At 40.0% G+C, this 21,831-nt stretch overlaps 1 protein-coding gene across 2 annotated transcripts in view; it reads left to right on the forward strand.

Annotated features, from left to right (window-relative positions):
• Positions 1 to 15,566: 15,566 nt before the first annotated feature.
• The window catches only part of LOC132067335 (2-methylene-furan-3-one reductase), a 99,989-nt gene continuing 93,724 nt past the window's right edge, over positions 15,567 to 21,831 (forward strand). Inside the window, exons 1-4 of one of the 2 annotated variants that reach the window (XM_059460531.1) lie at positions 15,627 to 16,111; positions 17,332 to 17,655; positions 18,420 to 18,579; positions 19,051 to 19,491. In XM_059460531.1, the coding sequence (XP_059316514.1) occupies positions 15,701 to 16,111; positions 17,332 to 17,655; positions 18,420 to 18,579; positions 19,051 to 19,316 (1,161 nt within the window). In that variant the 5' untranslated portion in view covers positions 15,627 to 15,700 and the 3' untranslated portion in view covers positions 19,317 to 19,491. Of the gene's footprint in view, positions 16,112 to 17,331; positions 17,656 to 18,419; positions 18,580 to 19,050; positions 19,492 to 21,831 lie in introns of those variants that run through there. The other variant, XM_059460532.1, reaches the window with a different exon arrangement.

Below are 21,831 nucleotides of genomic sequence, written 5' to 3' on the forward strand. Positions count from 1 at the left end.
TGGGCCCCGAGACTTTCTTTGTATAGTCCTAACGACTTTTCGAAAGAACATAATATGGCTATCATCGCGACCCCCGAGTATGATTACTTACTTATCTGGTGAGTCTGAAATGAGGATTTTTATGCATATGATTTTGATACGTAACTATGATTTCTAAAGTTCTATTTGATATGTACCCGAGTGACATTCGGAAGAAACTTGATTTGGCTATTGTCTGGTTTGTAAATGATAGTTCGTTTTGATTATTCTATTGAGTCTTTGTGAGTGTTTTAAATTTGCATATGGTTACCCACGACTCTGCTCGTGCGTATGGATGTTACATCTTTCGCCGAGTCCCGGGCCGGTATGTTATCGTGCGCACTATGCTATATTCCGAAGTATGATGTGATTACGAAGTATGATGTGATACGAAGTATGATGTGTTACGAAGTATGATGTGATACGGAGTATGATGTGTTCGGAGGTATACAATATTCCGAAGTATGATGTGTTGTGGCGCCAAAGATGGAGTGGCGACCACGTTCTGTCCGCCGGGTCCCATTACGGACCGTATGTGATATATGATTTGACAATATAATGACATGATGATATGATGATTCTATTTACTGAGTCCCTCACTAGAGGGCCGGGTACGGTATATATGTACATGATGATATGATGGCTATGCATGATGATTATATGACCTCATTTACCGAGTCCCTCACTAGAGGGCCGGGACACGTTATATAGGCATATGTATGAGGTGATTATTTACTTTCGTCACTCAGTCCCATTATGGGCCGGATATGATACATGACATTGATATGCATGATTTGTATTTCAGGAGTAAGCATTTTGGCATTCTAGTTATTATATTTGTCTTCTGTACCTCTTATGTATGATTTGTATTTCGAATGCAAGCATTTTGGTATTCTGGTTATTATGCTCACTTTTACTCCTTACATCGGTTATGACCTCGTTTTCTGTATTCCATGCTTTACATGCTCAGTACATATTTCGTACTGACCCCCTTTCTTCGGGGGCTGCGTTTCATGCCGCGCAGGTATATACAGATGAGTAGAAGATGTTCCAGCGGGATTGGCGAGCTCCATTTTCTCCCGGAGTGCTGCCGAGTCAGAGTGTTAAAGTTGTGGTATCTTGGGTTATGTTAGAGACTTTGCAGACAGAGTCGAGTGTATGATATGTCAGTTTTGTAAGCGGCTATGTAAGCCGATATATCATTGTGCATTATGTTACAGATTTGTTATGATTACAAATTTTATTTGATTTGAGAAGGTCTAAAAGCATGTTTCTTTGAAAGGCTTGCGTTATGCATTCATGTCTTGATTTAAGGGCCCAGCATGATTATGAGTATTACGAGAGTCAGCGGGTTCGCTCGTCCCTAAGTAAGGGTCGGGTGCCCATCATGCCCTATCGAAAATTAGGGTGTGACAACCATTCCGCCATTTCCTTCAGCTGGGGAAGGACCTTCAGCTCCGGCTCTGCACACAGGTGGGGAAGAAGTTCTTTATCTGACTCCTCTAAGGTTAATTGAATATGTTGACATTTCAAGTGATGCTTCATCTGAGGAGACTCCCCTGCAAAGGACTAGAAGATCTGGGCTCGGTTCGACTGCTGAGGCCGAACAAAGTGCTGAGCCGGTGCCTGGCACCGAGGCTCCGATGGATACGGGCCCACTGCCCGATGGTGACCAGGCCCGCAACATCCGAGGCACCCGCCCCTCGGAGACCGCCGGGCGACTAACCTCCTCGCGCCGAGGTTAGATAACCTCGATGATGTGTTCTCGGATACACCACCTGCAACCGGGGAAGCGGCCGGTTTCGGACATCTCCCTATCCCACGGGTCACGAGGGCAGCTAGTCATTCTACCGAAACTGGTTTAAGGGAAAGCCTAGTACGTGTCTTCCCGACCCCGAGCGTAGAACCGAGGAGGACGAGATCGGCCGTGGTTACCGTCCCCGAGGATTGCGGTTTCCCGTCCCGTGGGAATTGCAAGCTATACGAAGCCCCTCATCTCGACTCGGATAAGTAAAAGATGGCCGGAGTCCCCTGGCAGAGTCTTATTAACGAGGGCATGCACGCGGGCAATCGGGTAAACTTATCACCCAATCCTTCCATAATTCAATGTGAACTTTGGCTCCGGTTTCATCCAAGTTTAACTTCTCGTTTCTTTTACAGAGTGTGGTGCTCGTCAATGAAGCCTTCATCCGTGCTCAGCAAGAGGTTGACGACCTTAAGGGCCAGCTGGATGCCCAGGGTCGAGAAACGGAGAAGTTCCAGCACCTTTTGCAAGTAAAGGAGGATCAATTGAACCAGGCAGCTGCCCTTTCCAACCTTCAACCCGAGCTTGAAGCAGCGAAGGTCGAAAATCTTCGGTTGAAGGCTGAGTTGGCCAGAATGGTCGAAAAAAACTAGCTCCTGGAAGCGGACAAGGTCGGCCTTAGCCGAGATTATGCTCGTTTTTCTTCGAGGCTCGGTGAACTCGAGGCCACTATCTCTCAACTTCGAAGTAAGCTAGACTCGGTCAAGGCTGATGCCCTGAAGATGGCCGAGAGGCATAGGCTGCTAGAATCCAAGAATGCTGAGTATAAGGAGAAGTTGAGGGTATTCGAACAGAAATCCGAGGATAGGGCCCGGATATGCGACGAGCTCTAAACCAAATTCAAGGAGACAGCCGAGGCCAATGACATCCAGAAGGCCGAGCTTGAGTCGGCTACTCAAGTTCAAAGGATCCTCGATGAAGAGAGGTCGAAATTAGTGGCTAAATTGGCCCAAGCTGAGGCCGACTTAGCTGAGTCTCTTAAGAATGTGGAGGCTCCCGAGGCTCATACCACGATTGCGATTGAGTATGAACGGTGAAAGTCCCGGAGGGCCACCTTTAAGCAAGCCCAACAAGGATTTGGGGACCTCCCGGCCCTGATACTCGAAGCCAGAACGATCGAGGAGGAAGCCAAGAGAGCCCTCGATACCGATTCTGAGGATTCTGAGAGAACGGTATCCGAGCACTCCGGCTCCAGTCGCACCGGGTAGACCAGGGCCTACACTAGCCTTTATTTTGCCTTTGCCTTTTTGGCTTGTTTTTGTTGTTGTTTTTTTTTTTTTTAAACTTTATAGAAATTTCGGATGTAAAAAACCTTCATATATGGAATGTGCATTTTTCTTTCCGATTCTCTTCATTCCTTTATCTAAATGCTTGTTATAACTTTTGCCCTAATCGTCAATCCCGTTAAGGAACAAACAAAGGCTCAGAGTCATTGCCTAAATATTGGCTTTTCTCTTCGTCCGGTACATTTTGTCCGGGGATTTGATCGAGTGGTTTGCCCGTGGGACTTATTTATGCTCTGTGAATTCAGACGTCTCCGAATCACATTAGGCATTTTAGGGCCGATGTTTTTCGACAGCTTACCTATCATAGGTTAGGCTCGGATACCTGAATCCCTGCCTTATCAATTTTTGATATAGCAATCCCCATTCGAGGGTGTTAAAAGATTTTGGCTTGGTTTAATGCGACCTTGTTGCCTTTGTCGAATTTCGACTATAGTTCCCGGTATAGGGTATTTAGATAAAATGATGTCGAATTCGATGGTAATCATCGGGGTAGGGTGTTTAACAAGAAGACATATCCGAAATGCAATAATCTGAATTTTCAATAATCTTTATATTGCAAGTATTTGCACGTACATGATATGAAGATTTCGTCCGTTTCCTTCTGTTTTTGCCGTAGCAACTACTAAGTGGACACGATTCGTTCTGATCGTTTGGTCCTTACATCGAAACCTAATACAGAAGGTCCGATTTTGGACGAAGATGAGAAATACAAAATTTCGAGGACTTCTCCGGGGTAGCACCTAACAGCGTTCACTTGCTTTGTTGAGCTGCTTCGTTTTCTATTAACCGGGGTAAGCCTCGATGTGGGTATAGTAGTCCCCTAGTGTTTATCCGAGCTGCATGATCGGGTAAGCACTATCAAGTCCCCACTCGTAGGGTATACCCCCGCGTTTCCAGACACTTGTCCTTATTTTTATCAAGTAACACGTTGTACTTGTTGCCTCATTAAAAACCTTATCGAAAAACCCATTTTGGGACAAAACCATACTAAGGAAAAGAGTGCAACACGTGTTTTCAGATCTAGGACCTAACTTCATCATGTACTCGACTTCGGCAAAAAAGAAAGATTTAACAAAAAATAAACACAAGGATAGGTGTCCATACCTTAGCAGTAGTATCTCTTCAAATGAGCCACATTCCAGTTATTGCGCAACCATTGTCCGTCCATGGATTCCAGCTGATACGACCCTTTACCCGTTATTCCGGTTATCTTGTACGGCTCTTCCCAGTTCGGACCCAACTTTTCATCGTTGGGATTCTTGGTGTTCAAAGTAACTTTCCGAAGCACCAAGTCCCCAACTTGAAAATGTCAAAAATTAGCCCTCCGGTTGTAGTACCTTTCCATTCTCTGTTTCCTCGGGCGCACACGGACCAACGCGTTTTCGCAAAGTTCATCCATGAGGTCGAGTTTTATGGCCATGGCCTCCTCGTTTGACTCACCGGTGGTGTATTTGAATCGGAGACTCGGTTCACCAACTTCTACGGGGATGAGGGCTTCAGCCCTGTAGACCAACGAGAAAGGCATTTCTCCCGTGCTTGATTTTGATGTGGTTCTGTAAGCCCACAATACCTCCAGTAGCACTTCCCTCCAGTGATGCTTCGATGTTTCAAGTCTTTTCCTTAGATTTTAAATTATTATTTTATTCGTGGATTCTGCCTGTCCGTTTACACTTGGGTGATACGGAGTTGATACAATTTTCTTGATCTTCAAGCCTTCGAGGAAATCATTGACTTTGCTACCGATGAACTGAGGACCGTTATCACAAGTTATCTCGGCCGGGATGCCGAAACGACAAATAATGTGGTCCCATATGAAGTCAATAACCTCATTTTCTCTAATCTTTTTCGATGCGCTTCAACCCATTTGGAGAAATAGTCAGTCATAAACAAAATAAAATGGGCCTTACCTGGTGCCCGTGGCAGAGGACCAACAGTGTCCATTCCCCATTTCATGAAGGGTCAAGGTGATATCACCGAGTGTAGCAACTCCCCGGGCTGATGAATCATTGGGGCATGTCTTTGACACCCATCACATTTCCGGATAAAATTCTTCGAATCCTCCTCCATCCGGTTCCAGTAATAACCGGCTCTGATAACTTTTCGAAGTAAGGCTTCTGCACCGGAGTGATTACCGCAGGTCCCTTGTGGACTTCTCTCATCTCATAGTCGGTTTCTCCGGGACCCAAACATTTGGCCAGGGGCCGAAGAAAGATCGTCGATACAATTGGTCATCTATTAAGCAGAACCATGCTGCTTTTGTCCTTAGTGACCGTGATTCTTTTAGGTCACTCGGGAGCTTTCCATCTTGCAAGTAGTCGATGTATTTGTTGCGCCAATCCCAAGTTAAACCCATCGTGTTTATTTCAAAGATGCCCGTTTTCTACCGTCGAATTCATCAACTGCACTATAGTGTCGGGGTTGATTTCTTCGCTTCGACTGAAGAGCCCGAATTGTCCAAAGTGTCGGCTTGGCTGTTCTGCTCCCTGGGTACATGCTGCACGGTCCACTCTTTAAACCGGTGTAGTATTACTTGGATTTTCTCCAGATACCTTTGCATTCGTTCATCCTTAACCTCGAAGACGCAATTTACTTAGTTAACGACCAAGAGGGAGTCGCATTTTGTTTCGATTACTTTGGCCCCTATACTCCGAGCTAATTCCAAATCTGCAATCATAGCCTCATACTCGGCTTCATTGTTAGTCAATTTAATAGTTCTAATCGACTGTTTAATGGCATCCCTAACGGGGGTTTTAAGGACGATGCCTAGCCCGGAACCTTTGAGGTTCGATGCCCCGTCCATGTGTAAAGACCAAATACTCGAAGCCTTTTCTGAGGTTAGCAGAAGTTCTTTCTCAACCTCGGGAATCATAGCCGGGTAAAATCTGCCACAAAATCGGCCAAGACTTGGGACTTAATGGCCGTCCGGGGTTTATACTCGATATCATATCCGCTAATCTCTACGGCCCATTTGGTCAGTCTACCCGACAATTCTAGTTTATGCATGATGTTCTTTAGAGGATAAGTAGTTACTACGCATATCGGATGGCATTGAAAGCAAGGCTTGAGCTTTCTTGAAGCACTTACCAATGCCAATGCCAACTTTTCAAGGTGGGGATAACAGGTCTCCGCATCTCCTAAAGTTCTACTCACATAATATATAGGGAACTGCGTACCTGATTCTTCTCGGACCAAAACACCACTTACCGCTACCTCAGATATGGTAAGGTAGAGAAAAAACTGCTCATCCGTCTTCAGTATGTGCAGCAGAGGCAGGCTGGACAAGTACATTTTCAATTCCTGCAAAGCTCTTTGGCATTCCGGTGTCCAAACGAAGTCATTCTTCTTCCTTAACAAGGAGAAGAAATGGTGACTTTTATCCAAAGATCTCGATATGAACCGACTTAGCGCTGCTATCCTTCCGGTGAGCCTCTGCACTCTTTTGACGTTATTTACCACCTCAATATCCTCGATGACTTTGATCTTATCCGGGTTAATTTTAATTCCCCGGTTGGACACCATGAAACCCAAGAACTTGCCCGACCGGACATCGAAAGCACATTTCTCTGGGTTAAGCTTCATGTTGTATTTACGGAGTACATCGAAGGTTTCCTGTAAATGTTTTAAATGGTCCTCTATTTCCAGGGACTTGACTACCATGTCATTAATATAAACTTCCATTGTTTTCCCTATCTATTCTTCGAACATCCCATTAACTAGGCGTTGGTAAGTTGCACCGGCATTTTTTAATCCGAAGGGCATGACATTGTAACAATAAGTCCCGTACCGGGTAATAAAGGATGTTTTCTCTTGATCCTCCGGGTGTATCCTAATTTGGTTGTACCCCGAGTAAGCATCGAGAAAACTTAACATCTCATGCCCGACCGTCGCATCGATCATTCTATCGATGTGAGGCATCGGAGATGAATCCTTCGGGCATGCTTTGTTTAAATCCTTATAATCAACGCACATTATAAATTTATTACCTTTTTTCGGCACCACCACTAGGTTAGCTAGCCAGTCCGGGTATTTCACCTCCCGGATAGAGCCTATTTTCAAATGCTTTATTACTCATCCTTTACGAAGGCGTGTTTTGGTTCTGCCATGGGCCTCCTCTTCTGATTCACCGGGGGAAATCTCCCGTCAAGGCTGAGCTTGTGAGTTGTCACTTCCGGTGCGAAACAATCGGCATTAGCTTGAAGAAACTTAATTAACTTGTTCTTGAGCTCCGAGGTTAACCCCGTGCCCAGGTATACCTTTCTATCCGGTAGATGTTCGAACAAGATGACTTGCTCCAGCTCCTCTACTATAGACTTGGTTGCATCCGAGTCATCCGGCAAGACGAATGATCTGGGTACACCGAAATCATCCTCTTCATACCCCGGGTCCGACCCCTTCTGCTTCGCTGTCGAACCCGTACACTTTAGTTGCTATTTAGAGTCCTTGCCACCGACTGACTCATCGTCTTTTGAATCTGGTTTTTTGGGAAAGAGTAGCGCTTCCTCGATCGCAGACATCTCCCTAGCAGCGGGTTGTTCACCTCGGATGGTTTTTATCCCCTCCGGTGTTGGGAATTTCAACAGCTGATGTAATGTCGATGGCATAGCCCTCATGCTACGTATCCACGGTCTTCCAAGCAAAGCATTATACTTCATATCCCCTTTAATGACATAGAACACCGTCTGCTGAATGGTGCTGTCAATGTTGACCGGCAAAGAAATCTCCCCCTTCGTGGTTTTACTCGCCATATTGAACCCACTAAGCACTCGGGCAACCGGTACAATCTGATCGAGTAGCCTTAGCTGTTCAACCACTCTCCACCGGATGATATTGGCCGAGCTACCTGGGTCAATCAAAATACGTTTAACTTGTGATTTAAAAATAAGAATTGAAATTACCAACGCATCATTGTGTGGTTGAATGATGCCTTCTACATCCTCATTGCTGAAGGAGATGGAAACCTCGGGCACGAAATCCCGACTGCGTTTCTCACGCACAACGGTAACCTTTGTCCGTTTCATCACCGGCCCTCGAGGAGCATCTATACCCTCGATTATCATGTTGATTATATGCTGAGGTTCCACCGGTTCGGCCCGTTTGTGGGACTCCCTTTCCTTGTAGTGACTTTTAGCTCGTTCACTCAGGAATTCTCGAAGATGGCCATTTTTCAGTAACCGAGCCACCTCCTCCCTCGGTTAGCGACGCCTTCGCCCGTTCGTGCCCGCGAGTTCCGTGGTACTCACACATCACGCTCGGGTCTCATTGACCCGGATCTGATCTCAATGGTCTCGGCCATCTTGCTTCTGCGATATGACCAATGGCTGAGACGAGATCCGAGGTATTGATGCTGAAGTTGTACTCTAATATCCTCGGTAGGTCTTTGTTGCTAGCCGAACTCCCAGCATCACTTCTAAATGATAGACCTCGACTGTTCGACGGGCGCTCGGTCCGTTTATCACCCCGACTAGAGAATTGACTAGGACTAACCCTTGATTTTTTCGACCTGAAGCCAATGAGAGTATGGCCGATACCTTTCCCTCGATGGTCTTGACTCCGACTCGTAATTTTTCCTCGATCTCTCAGAGCTTTTGCTCATATTTATGGGCCTCGGGGGAAGTTCGAGTTAGTCATCCTCTACCCGAATCTTTGATTCATATCTGTTATGGACATCTACCCAGGTCACAGCCTCATATTCCAGCAAGTTTTCTTTTAGTTTGAACGAGGCAGCTGAGCTCCGAGGATTAAGCCCTTTGGTAAAAGCTTGTGCAGCCTATTCCTCCAGAACCGGAGGGAGCTCCATCCGTTCCCTTTGGAACCGGTTGACAAATTCACGTAACAACTCATCGTCCCTTTGGGCTATACGAAAAATATTTGTCTTCCGAGCCTGCACCTTTTTAGCTCTAGCGTGGGCTTTTATGAACGCATCCGCGAGCATTTTGAAAGAAGTGATTGAATGCTCGGACAAATGGTCGTACCAAGTCAATGCTCCCTTCGATAGGGTTTCCCCGAAATTTTTCAACAACACGGACTCGATTTCATCCTCTTCGATGTCATTGCCTTTTATGGCACAGGTGTATGAAGTCACGAGCTCCTGCGGGTCCGTTGTGCCGACATATTTCTGGATATTCGGCATTTTGAACCTCTTCGGGATCAATTTTAGAGCCGCACTTGGAGGAAAAGGCCTTTGAATGTACCTTTTTGAATCCGATCCTTTTAGAATAGGCGGAGCTCCCGGGATCTGATCCACCCGAGAGTTATATGTTTCCACCCTCTTCTTAGTTGAGTCTACCCGCTTTGCCAATGTTTCAAGCATTCTCAGAACTTTGGTGGATGAACCGGCTCCCGATCCATTACTCTCGACTATCCGTGTTTCGTCCCTTCTTGGTTCGGCGACGCCTTTCGACCTTTCCGGGGTCGCTTTATCATTTTTACTTTGCAACTGAGCTATTGCGATTCTTTGTTCGGCGGTGGCGGTTCTCTGTTCCCTAGAATCAACAGAATTTAGGTCAATGGGATCTGCTGGTAGGTCCCGTAGTCCACTGTTCTCGTTTTCGGCCACAATCTCGTTGTTGTTGACATGACCAGATTGCCCACTGCTTGCTATTTGGTCCGTTTTCACAGAGATCAGCAAAAAATTTCTTAATCCAATTAGTAGGAGATAGAAGCCAAGATTAAAAAATCATTATTATCCTAGCCCCACGGTGGGCGCCAAACTGTTTACCCCGAATTTTGGGTAAAAATTGAATTTGTAAGTGAGGTATAGGATATGTGGTAAACTTTAATCTATCTTGGGTTGTTGGGAAATACTTATGGATTTGGATGCTATAATATGTAAATGCGAATATATATATATATGTCGATGCCTTTAATGAATACGCTGTTATAGATGATTAAACTAATAATGTTAAAAGAATAAACAAGTCTCAAGATCCACTGATTCGGACCTAAAAAGGAAAGAGAGGGAGAGAGTGCTTCAATATATTTTTTAGTACAATGTTCTAGATCTCAAAAACCAACCCCTAAAAGTAGGGAAATGTCCTCTATTTATAGTTTTGCCTCATGGGCCTTTCATACTACACAAAGCCCTTTTTTGGAATAAAGAAACCCTAAAAGGATAAGATAAGACCATACGGTCTGACACCCGTACGGTTGTCAGTACAAAATGGCAGAAACGATCTTGACGTGAAATTTTTTTGCGCACTGGTAAACTGGATTAATGGCCACGTTCAATCCAGCCACTTTATTTTTTTAAAACAAAATATAAATTTGACAAGTAGAAAAAGCAAAAAGGATGTTACTTTGCTGCTACCATTTCTTTCACAAACTTCAAACCCAAACCCAAAGTCAGATCATCACTTTGTCTCCCCCGTCCGCCAGATACCGGACCTCCGACTGATGACTGTATGGTGTTTAAGTAGTTCATCGCTTTTTAAATATATTAAATACTAGTACTTGCTCGTTAGTTTGGCGGTTGTTATACATTAGCTTGAGGTTGTTGTCCTGTCTTTTAAAATTCCGAAACTCCAAACCTCAAATTTCGGTTTCGCCTCTGACTGCATATCCTAGGTAGGGAGAGTAGTTAAAAATTCACTTACTATGTATAAATAATTTATCAAAAAGTCAATAAAGTGTGTTTTATGTCAAGAACAGAGAAAAACAAGAGAGAAGCTGAAGAATGACTGTCTCAATTTGTTAATCTAATACATCAGACTACATAGCTATTTATAAACAAGAGGAATAAGAGATAAAAGGAAGAAAATATCCTACCCTTAATGTAAATCCTACCAAATATTCTACGTCATATTTTCTAGTTAATGCTACACAATATTCTACAATAAATATAAAATATCTCAAAGTATATTTTCATATATCTAGAGTATCTCTATTTATGTTTCCAATATTCAGAATATCATGTCCATCATGCTAACATCCCCCCTCAAGAGTACTCTCATGGGCGGAGCCACCTTATGCGAAGGGTGGTCAGGTGCACACCCTTCGCCGGAAAATTAAGCGGTGTACATAGATTAAATGTTAGCGATTATGAGTATATATTTAATTTTGCACACCCTTAGCACAAGTGAGAACAAAATTTGCGCACCCTTCCCTTAATTCCTGGCTCTGCCACTGAGTACTCTGGTAGATCACCGAGTAGGCTCAAGAGTAGCAGGCCTTGATGAAATCTCAGATTCTGGTTGTGGTGCAGCCTCAGGTGGTGGATCAATCTCAGGATGGGGTAAAGTTGTTTGACGTCATTCATACACAAATCCAGGTTTGAACCGGTTAGAAGTAGATAACAAATCCTCAAAAGTAGGAAGTAGAGTAGAAACAAAAGATGACTCAACATGAGTAGGAAAGAAATACTGATTCTCAAAGAAAACCACATTTCTAGAAACACGAAATTTGTTAGAACTTGGGTCATAGCAAATAAACCCTTTCTGCGAATAGGGGCGGACCCACCTTGAAGAGTGGGGGGACATGTGCTCCCCCGTAACTTCAGAAAAAAACCCTATATACATATATCTATATACCTTGAAAAACTATCATATATTTTAAAAGGACCCCTCAAACATAATTGCTAAAGTAGTTCATTTGGCAGGAGTGCCCCTGCGTTGAAGCTCACTGGTCGTGACCCTAGTTTGAATCTCGGCTCCTACAATTTTTTTTAAAAAAATTTGTGTAGTAAACTGCTGTACAAACCTGTGATTAATGCAGATTTTTAATTTTTTTTTTTTAATCTTTTTATTATAGTCCTCCTCCCATTTTACTTTTTCATTAAATCCCTCCCCCCAAAAGCCCCATATTCAAAAAGATTCTTTCCCACTTCCCACTTGTCTTTTCCCAACGTAATAAGCAAAAAAAGAAACTCCTTTGGCTCTTTCCATTCTCAAACCCTTCTTCCATTATCAAGTTTTCTCACAAATCACTAAGTTAGGAATGTCACCCATAGCGAATCTGTTGTCGATATTCATTAATTTCTCCGGCAATCAAATTCGAGCCAACGATCGGACTTCTCTTATGGTAAAGCTTTTCCTTCTTTTTTAGTAATTAATATAGCTTACTTATTATATAAGTATATAATAGTATTTAATTACTAGGGATTGAGGAATGCATAACTTTATAGATTTAATTTCATTAAAAATTGTATTATCTTATACTAAGCCCTAAAATCTTATCATATTCTTAAATTTGGGATTTTGTACAATCAGCTTAAGGTCTTTAAAAGTCAGGTTTGTTTTTATTTTTCAAATGAAAACGCGTCGAGTTCAAGTATGAGTTGATGATGTACTTTTGTTGTATTAGTACCAAATTAATTATATTTGATAATATTGAAGTTTGTACTTTGCTATTGTAATCGATAAGTTTTTTAAGCATCGCACGCCTAACTTTGTCGCTAGTAATTGGCGTACTAAAGAGAATGGTGCCCCTTTACGCTCAAATTCTAGGTCCGCCTCTGTCTGCGAAGTACTACAACCCTTAAAAGCACATTTAGTAGACTGAGCAGAAAGTTTATTACATTGAGAAGGAGGAAGATGCACAAAACAAACACAACCAAATGTATGAAAATTATCATAGCTAGGATTTTGGTGATAAAGACGATAATATGGAGAGTCAAAATTTAACACTTTAGATGGCAACCTATTAATCAAATAGATAGCAGTAGACAAAGCTTCAACCCAAAGATTTAGATGGGGCAGAGGGCTCAATCAATAAAGTACGAGTGACATCCAAAAGATGATGATTTTTATATTCAACAACCTCATTTTGCTGTGGTATATATGGGCAAGAGCGTTGTGAAACGATGCCTTTCTCAAGAAAGAAGTTGTTGAATTCATGAGACATATATTCTCCACCAGAATCAGCTATTAATATTTTGATGCATGTAGAAAATTGAGTCTCAATGTAAGCCAAAAATGTCTTCAATGTGAAAAATACTTCAGCTTTGGAACGGAGAAAATACACCCATGTAAACTGACTATGATCATCTATGAATGTCACAAAGTACTTGAAATGAGCATGAGAAATAATTGGTGAAATGCCCCAAACATCACTATGAATGACATCAAAACACTTTGCAGCACGACTACCAAAGTTAGGAAAAGAAAGTTTTACTTTTGCCTAATTTACAAGTAGAACAATCAAAGGAAGCAGCTGAAAAATTGATTTTTATTTCCCAATAAATTAGAATTTGATAAATGAGACAACACAATAGAATTTGGATGTCCTAGACACTTATGCCAAACCTCATTTTTACTGGCTGTAGAAGTGTAAGTAAAAGATAGAACACGAGGAATGGAAAAGCATATAGGAAACAATCTTCCAACTTTAGGCCCCTTCGCTATTATCATCCCCGACACCTGATCCTGCACAAGGCAACCATTATGAGAAAAATTCACATCACGATTGTTATCTACCAATTGGCCAACAGAAATAAGACTAGTGGAGAGCTTTGGTGATACAAAAACATTCTTGAAAATTTTAGTAATATCCCCAACCTTGGTAATGGGCAAATTACTACCATTGGCAACCTGATTTTGTGATGGACCATGATACTCACGAACATTTTGTAGCATACAAGTTGAGTTGGTCATATGATTTGGAGCACCAGAATCAACAAGTCAAAAATTAGATGTAATATCGTTACCTTGTAACCCCAAAGTAGAAAAGGCTGACACAATCATTTGATGTACCATTTTAGGAGTAAGAACTTGTCCAGCTGCTGGAGAAGCAAATTGGTTGTTAGTTCCAGTTGGAGATGACGTATCAGAAGTGGAACCATTTATCCCAGCTTGAAAAGCATTGGTCCTACGATTTTGAGGACATGTGGGACACTCTTTGATAATATGCCTGTGTTGTTTACAATAATTGCAGAATTTCTTACCACAATTGCTAGCAATATGACCATATTGCTTGCAACTGTGGCATTGAGTTTTGCTCATATCTCTGCCCTTTCCTTTTCCTTGAGCAGCAAATTGAACAGTGTGAACATTTTCTTTCTTGAAAGTGTTTTGTGTGAGAAGACGCTGCTCTTCACGAATTAATTCCCTAAAACAGACATCCAAGGAGGGAGACGGGTCACGATTCATCAAGTTAGAGGGAACACTTTCAAAATCAGTTTGCAATTTCATCAAAAATTGATCTAACTTGCTTTGCTCATGAACTGCTTGAATTATAGAGAGAGATTCAACATGTATTTTAGCATAAACAATATCAGTAAATTCAGCCCATAAGTTCTGAAATCTAGAATAATAATCTTGAATAGAGAGATCTCCTTGAGAATAATTAGTAATTTCATGCTCTAGCTGAAAGCGTCTTGCGCTATTGTCTTAGTTGTAAACCTTTGGTAAATAATCCCACATGGCCTTTGCACTCTTGTATGGCCTGAGATTAAGGACAATAAAATGGTCAATTGACCCTAAAAATGCATGTCATCACCGGAGCATCTTTGACCTTCCACTGATTTAACTTTGTAGGATCAGTACGAGCAGGATCACTTCCATCTATATAGCCCCATAATTCTTTTCCAGTAACAACTAGTGGAAACTGAAATTCCTAAGCAGAATAATTTTTTCCAGTGAACCAACATTAAAAGACTCAAATTGATGTGAAGTCATGTTTTTGAATATCGAAAATCAATAAACAAAATAATACGAAAAAAATAGCTTGAATAACCAAGACCAAGAGCCCTAAGTGTTTAGGACTAACTGTTGACCAACAAGAAGACGAAAAAAAAAACTTTCAAACAAAAGATTGAAAGTAACCACCGACCAAGGACTCTATGAATCAAAGCGAGAAGGCTCTGATACCATGTCAAGAACAGAGAAAAACAAGAGACAAAACTGAAGAATGACTATCTCAATTTGTTAATCTAATACATCAGACTACATATGTATTTATACACAAGAGGAATAAGAGATAAAAGGAAGCAAATATCCTACACTTGATGTAAATCCTACCAAATATTCTACGTAATATTTTCTAGTTAATGCTACATAATATTTTATAATAAATATAGAATATCTCTAAGTATATTTTCATATATTTAGAGTATATCTATTTATGTTTCCAATATTCATAATTTCATGTCCATCATGCTAACATTTTATAAATCCAAAATCCATAAACTCAAAATTCTAGCTCCGTCCTGCTTCTAGATTCCATACCTGGCTTAGTCACTAACCTAAGTAAAGTCCCTCAATAGATTAATCTGCCTAATGTACTATTTCAGTGTATCCACAGTGTCAAGGGGCATATGCAACAAATAAAAGGTGTTAAAAAAAAAAATGTAAAACCTATATGTTAAATTTTTTCTGCCCATAATCACTAGTCTCTAACAGACCAAAAAAAAAAAAAAAAATCCAATAAGGCCCAATGTGTTGTGTCTCCAATGCTCTGGTTAGTTTGTGGCTATTAATTTCCTTTTGGCCACATCAAAAACAGGGAAAATTGTGAGGACAGGATATTTCAAATCACTAACTTACTAACAAATGGATGGCTGAAAATTGAAGCCAACATCAAACATTCATCTTCTATACCACACATAAAGTGCATAAGAAAAATATAGACTCCGGCAAAAACAGTTGAGAAAAAAAGAATAATGGAAGCTCTATTATCTTCCACTACTCTTCAACTCAAACCACTTCACCCACCCTCTTCTTTCTCTTCTCTTCACTCTCCATTTTCTTCAATTCTTAGAGTAAAGGGTAGTAAAAAAGCTGAAAATTTTATTCAAAAGAGCACATTTTCCACTGTTTTGCCACTTAGAGTATCTGCTAGTTCTCAGGCTGCACCTTCTGAAACATCAACAAGTACTTCTATTCCTTCTGAAATGAAAGCTTGGAGTTATACTGATTATGGAAGTGTTGATGTTTTGAAGTTTGAGTCCAATGTTTCTGTTCCAGAAATTAAGGAAGATCAAGTCTTGATTAAGGTTGCTGCTGCTGCTCTTAACCCTGTTGATTTTAAACGACGGCTCGGAAAATTCAAGGCCACTGATTCTCCACTTCCTGTATGTTTTGGTAACTTTTTCTTGTTATCTTTTGAGTTTGGTTTGAATTCCATGTTTGAATTGTAAATATTCATTTCTCATCACTTGTTTTATAGTGCTAGTGCAACTTCTCTCCTTATATTTCAGCATATAAAATGTTCAACTATTTTTCATGTACATTTCATTTCATAACTATAGTGTTCACACTTCACTAGTGTTTAGATTTCTGTGACAAAGTCTCAAAAATTCCACCTTTGAAATCATTGGAGGCTAATCTTAAATTAGAGATTGTAATTGTAAATTGAGAGACTTATCTGCACTATCCTACAACTGTTGAAGATATTAATAAGGGAAAAAGCTCAAATATGCCATCGAACTATAAAAAATGGCTTATTTATTTTGTTAATAGTTGGACGCATTTATGTAATCGCCGTGACGGAAATGGCTCATCCATGCCGCTTACTGTTTTAATGGCTGGTTTTAAAAAACTGGATTTTAACGTGGCCTCCAATTAGCGGCTCACTTAGTCAACTTAAACCAGCCTAAATTAAATGAAAACCGATCCCAAATTAAATTAAACCCGACCCAGACCCGATCTACCCAGAACCCTTTTAACCCAAATACCTATTCTTATTGAGTTATTTCCCTCATCCACATTATACAGAACCTTTGATCGTATAATGTTGCTTTAATCGTACAATGTGTAGCTTTGATTGTTAATAGCTTTAACTGGAGGCCACATATAAAATCTGGTTTTTTAAAATCAGCCATTAAATCTGTTAATGGTAAGTGGCATGAATGAGCCATTTCAGTCAAGGCGATGGCATAAATAAGTCCAACTATTAATGAGTGACATAAATGAGCAATTTCAGATAATTCGATGGCATATTTGAGCTTTTACCCTATTAATAATTAAATAAAACTGTCACATTCCTAACTGTTTAAGTTTTAGATGAGTTGGCCGCACATTTTAACATGAAGTCAGAGCAAGCACAAATTCTGGGTTCAATTCTCTTTGGCGTCAATTATAAAATAGAATTTTGAAGTGCCTGGCCCATGGAAAATAAACATACTGGCACATGAACGACCGTGTTAAATTTATAATTAGGTAGAGAAAAGTGTATCCTTTGTGACAATTAAAGCTTTTAGAAGGGATGGTCACACAATTCAACAGCACTATAAGACAAAATCGTACAAATGTTCGATTTAATTGTTGTAAAAGATGTGTTCTTTTTGTGTAGACTGTGCCAGGATATGATGTTGCTGGTGTGGTAGTGAAAGTTGGTAGTCAAGTAAAGGGGTTTAAAGAAGGGGATGAAGTGTATGGAGATATACATGAGAAAGCATTAGATGGACCAAAGCAATATGGATCTTTAGCTGAGTACACTGCTGTTGAAGAGAAACTAGTTGCTTTGAAACCCAAGAATCTGAGTTTTGCAGAGGCTGCTGCTCTTCCACTAGCTATTGAGACGGCTTATGAAGGTCTTGAGAAAGCTGGATTTTCTTCTGGCAAATCTATTCTTGTTTTGGGAGGTGCTGGTGGTGTTGGATCCCTTGTAATCCAGGTATGCACATTTCAATAAGTTTCATTTGAATGTATCATTTCAAATTTAGAAAAGCAAGATTTCTGGAGAAGTATTTAGTTCACCTAATGATAACTATGAGTAACCGTCCATAAAGCATGGGCGGAGCTACATATGCCGAAGCGTGGTCAACTGAACATCCTTTGCCGGAAAAGTATACTCTGTATACATGTCACATTTTAATTCTTTTATATATACCTATTAAATCTCTAAATCCCTTGGCAAAATTTCTTGTTTCGCCACTGCTATAAAGAGTAGATTAGTAACCTAGAAATTAGACACGTTGTCCACTACACTGATGCTAGTGTCATACGAAGATAGCATAGTGACTTGGCTTTGGGAAGGGTTCTCTGTGGACAATGCCACATTCAATCGTTCTTTTAGTCTTCATCATTTACTCCCCTTAAATTTAGCAGTCGCCCGTCTTCTTCATTTGGCCACATTACATCATATGGATCCAATAATCCATTTGGTGTTTCAAAAATGGATAAAATAACTTCTTACCCTTATTTTTGTTGAAAGGATCTAGTAGGTTGGGTAGCTTTTGCTATCTTTTTTCCGTTTGGCTTTTTATGCTCCTAATTTCTTGGGGCATCACGGCAATTATATACTGCCGATCCAATGTTCACCCTGACTCATTGTGCCAGAATGGCATTTCTTGTCGATCCATGTTTCATCCTTTTTTATTTTCATGTGTCTCTGCTGCAAAATATAAAGCTGAAGTGTCGCATTTTCCTATTATGCAGCTCGCTAAACATGTATTTGGTGCTTCAAAAGTAGCAGCTACCTCCAGCACAGGGAAGTTGGAACTCCTGAAAAGCTTAGGAGCTGATTTAGCTATTGACTACACCAAGGAAAATTTTGAAGATCTGCCTGACAAGTTTGATGTTGTTTATGATTCAGTTGGTAAGAACTTAGTTTCAACTTAAACAATATAATGTCCATTCTAATATACACATTGGCAGGACAAAGTGCACATCTAAATTTATTAGACACGAGAAAAACAAGAAATGCTCGACACTCAAGTTAATGTTACGAGCGATCGCTAAACTTTACCTACTATTAACAATAAAGTCACAGAATTTGTATATTTTCGTCTCATTAAAGTAACTGAACTTTACCCACTATAAAAAGTTAACAACAACATAAAAATATTTCTGTGACATTAAAGATGCTGAACTCTACTCACTATAACAGTAAAGTCACCTTGATAGGTAGATTTTGCCATTATTGTGGATAAAGCTTAGTGACTTTACTGTTATAGTGGATAAAGTTCAGTTATTCTAATAGGACAAAGGATAGTTGTGACTTTACTGTTATAGATGGTAAAGCTTAGTGATTACTAATTTGAGTACTGACTTTGTTTAAAACCTATAGGTCAAGGCGAAAAGGCGGTAAAGGCAGTGAAGGAAGGTGGAAATGTGGTAGTGCTAACAGGGGCAGTAACACCACCAGGTTTTAGATTTGTAGTGACATCAAATGGAGAGATGCTGAAGAAACTGAACCCATACTTGGAGAGTGGGAAGGTGAAACCAGTGATAGATCCTAAAGGACCATTCCCATTTGATAAAGTTGTGGAAGCTTTTTCTTATCTCGAAACTGGCAGAGCCAGTGGAAAAGTTGTCATTCATCCCATTCCTTGAAAGGTAGCTCTCATTTTGGACAGTTTCTATACATTTAGGCTACCTTAGGAAAAGGAGAAGTTTTTGTACGTCAAAGCCTACTGTGACATGTTACATGTGGATAAAAAAAAACATGTATTGTTGATCGTGTTGGACATAGAGAATAAAATTCTGGAGGAGGATTTTATTGTCTTTATTCTTTCTGCCATGGTTTTCCTATTTGGTGTTTACCAACATTTGAATTCTTAGCTAAAGGAGAGGAAAAAAAAAAAAAGTAACAATAAGTTAGTAATAAATGTTAGAACCAAACTAGACAACCATTAGAGGAAGGACAAATATGGGACACAATAAACGAGGCGGGGCGGAGGACAAATGTATTAACAAATCGAATATTTCGAGGATAAATTTGACATTTTCCCGGTCATATACATGAAAACGGAATGAACAAATATGTAATCGATTATTTTAGTATGCGCTAAAATGGCATGGTTTGTTTTTTATTTTACAAACAACTCAAAGACAGGAATTGTAATTAATTAGTAGTTTAGGAGATTTTACCTTGTATCAGTTCTTATTAGCGATTTTCCCAGAACAAAAAGGTCTTTTGGCCACAATGGCTCAAATGGAATAAATTCATATGACTATTTAGGTCAAATTTAATAATTTATGTTTACTTAATGTCATTTCTATCTTTTCTTCTTAAAGTTTATCTTAATTTAAAATTATACAATAGAGGTTATGGTGGTTTTTACATAAGTGTGGTCAAATTTTGGTCAAATTGGTGTGGCCATTTAGCAACTCTCCAGTCAGAAATAACAAATCTTTTGAACTATACATAGCAGCCTACTTAACTATACAAACTTAAAATACATATTACAAAATTCTTAACAACATTCTCAAATTTACATTCCATGGCAGATTTCAATCCATAAAAGGAATCCCAGCTGGACCAGACCAATCACTTCTGATTGTTTATGTGTACCTTGACTAACTCACTGGATATATATAATTGATTTATTTAGTATCAATATGTATATCAAATAACTCTACCCACCAAAATTTGTGCAGATAATAAGAAAAATCACATAACACTTTTTCCCTCCGGATATATGGGTCAATTTTTTCTCATGTACATATATACACTCGCTACGTCAAGTCTAGATCCGCCACCGGTAGACACGGCGGTGGAAGCAGTGAGGCGGCTAGTGTTCGATACAACTTGTTGGTATTGGGTTCATATGAACTCACTACTTGAGACGCCGAAAGATAAATTTATATGTAAAAATTCAGTAAAACTACAATAAAGAGTATATATGAAACCATAACTTTAAAAAAATAATAGGTTCAATGTTAAGAATCTTAAAATTAAACCTATACAATTTAAATCATGGATCCGCCTTATATTGGGAAAAATGCGCACCCTGGTATCTTTGAGCGACCGGGCACTAGGATGACCGGGGAGCCTTCACAGCTGTCTTCCATTCCCAACAACTTGCGTCGCATCAACCGACCTCGATCAGAAAGCCGTTGCACGAATGAACGTTGGTGCTCGATAACGTCCAAATCCACTCCTCAAAGAGAAAATGTACACGGTTGTCGCAATATAATTTACCCAACTATGAGTCGGGGTCAAATCCACATGGAAGAATATAAAGGCGATTTAAACAAGTAAGGAATTATCACCAACTACGCTAAGCCAAACACTTTTTCAATATTTGATTTTTGTTTTAACAACTAACAAAGATAAAACTAACTATAAAGTGGGTAAAATGATCAACGGCCACAAGTATGGATACAAAGGAAATTACGCTCAAGTAACGATCCAATGTATTTCACGATTTTACAACTATGAGTGAGTTTATGCTAATTAGATAATGATCTCTAAAATTTCATCAAAAGTCTCTCGACCAAATCAATGAATTGCACTCTAAGCTTTCTCAAGCCTTAGAGTGTGATATTAAGCACAATCAATATAATCTCAAGTAACTTTCCTATCTCTAGCTCAAGTTATTAGATGGGATTTAATGACCCAAATTCTTATTAATTAATCTTTCCCACCTCGATCTTCCTCTCTCGAGCTCAAATCGAAGTAAATGAGCAGGTCTTAGGGTTAGCTAATCCCTTAAGAAACACTAAAGAACAAGATTAATTAAAACAACATTAACTCATTTCATTAGCAATAAAAATCATTCAATACATAAGCAAAACAGGAGTTTCATCCAACAGTTTAATCATAGAATATTTCCATAAACAAGATTCAAGTGAACAAATAAATACTACACACGTAGATGTTCAATACAAAGCAAGAAATTAAAGAAATGAAGTAAAGGTTCAAAAAAAGTGCTCAACCAAATCTTCAAATCTTCAACCTCAAAGTGTGTTGTAAGAAACTCTAGCTCCCAAACTTGTGTAAAAATGGCCAAAGATGAAAAATAATTTCACCACGTCTTGCTTCTATAGTCGCCCAATTTTTTCAAGTCCAAAAAAATGACAAAATATGCCCTAGATTTCAGTTCTTGCAGTTCTGACCCCTTTT

This window comes from Lycium ferocissimum, chromosome 8 (genome assembly GCF_029784015.1).
Source record: "Lycium ferocissimum isolate CSIRO_LF1 chromosome 8, AGI_CSIRO_Lferr_CH_V1, whole genome shotgun sequence".
Taxonomy (NCBI): Eukaryota; Viridiplantae; Streptophyta; class Magnoliopsida; order Solanales; family Solanaceae; genus Lycium; species Lycium ferocissimum.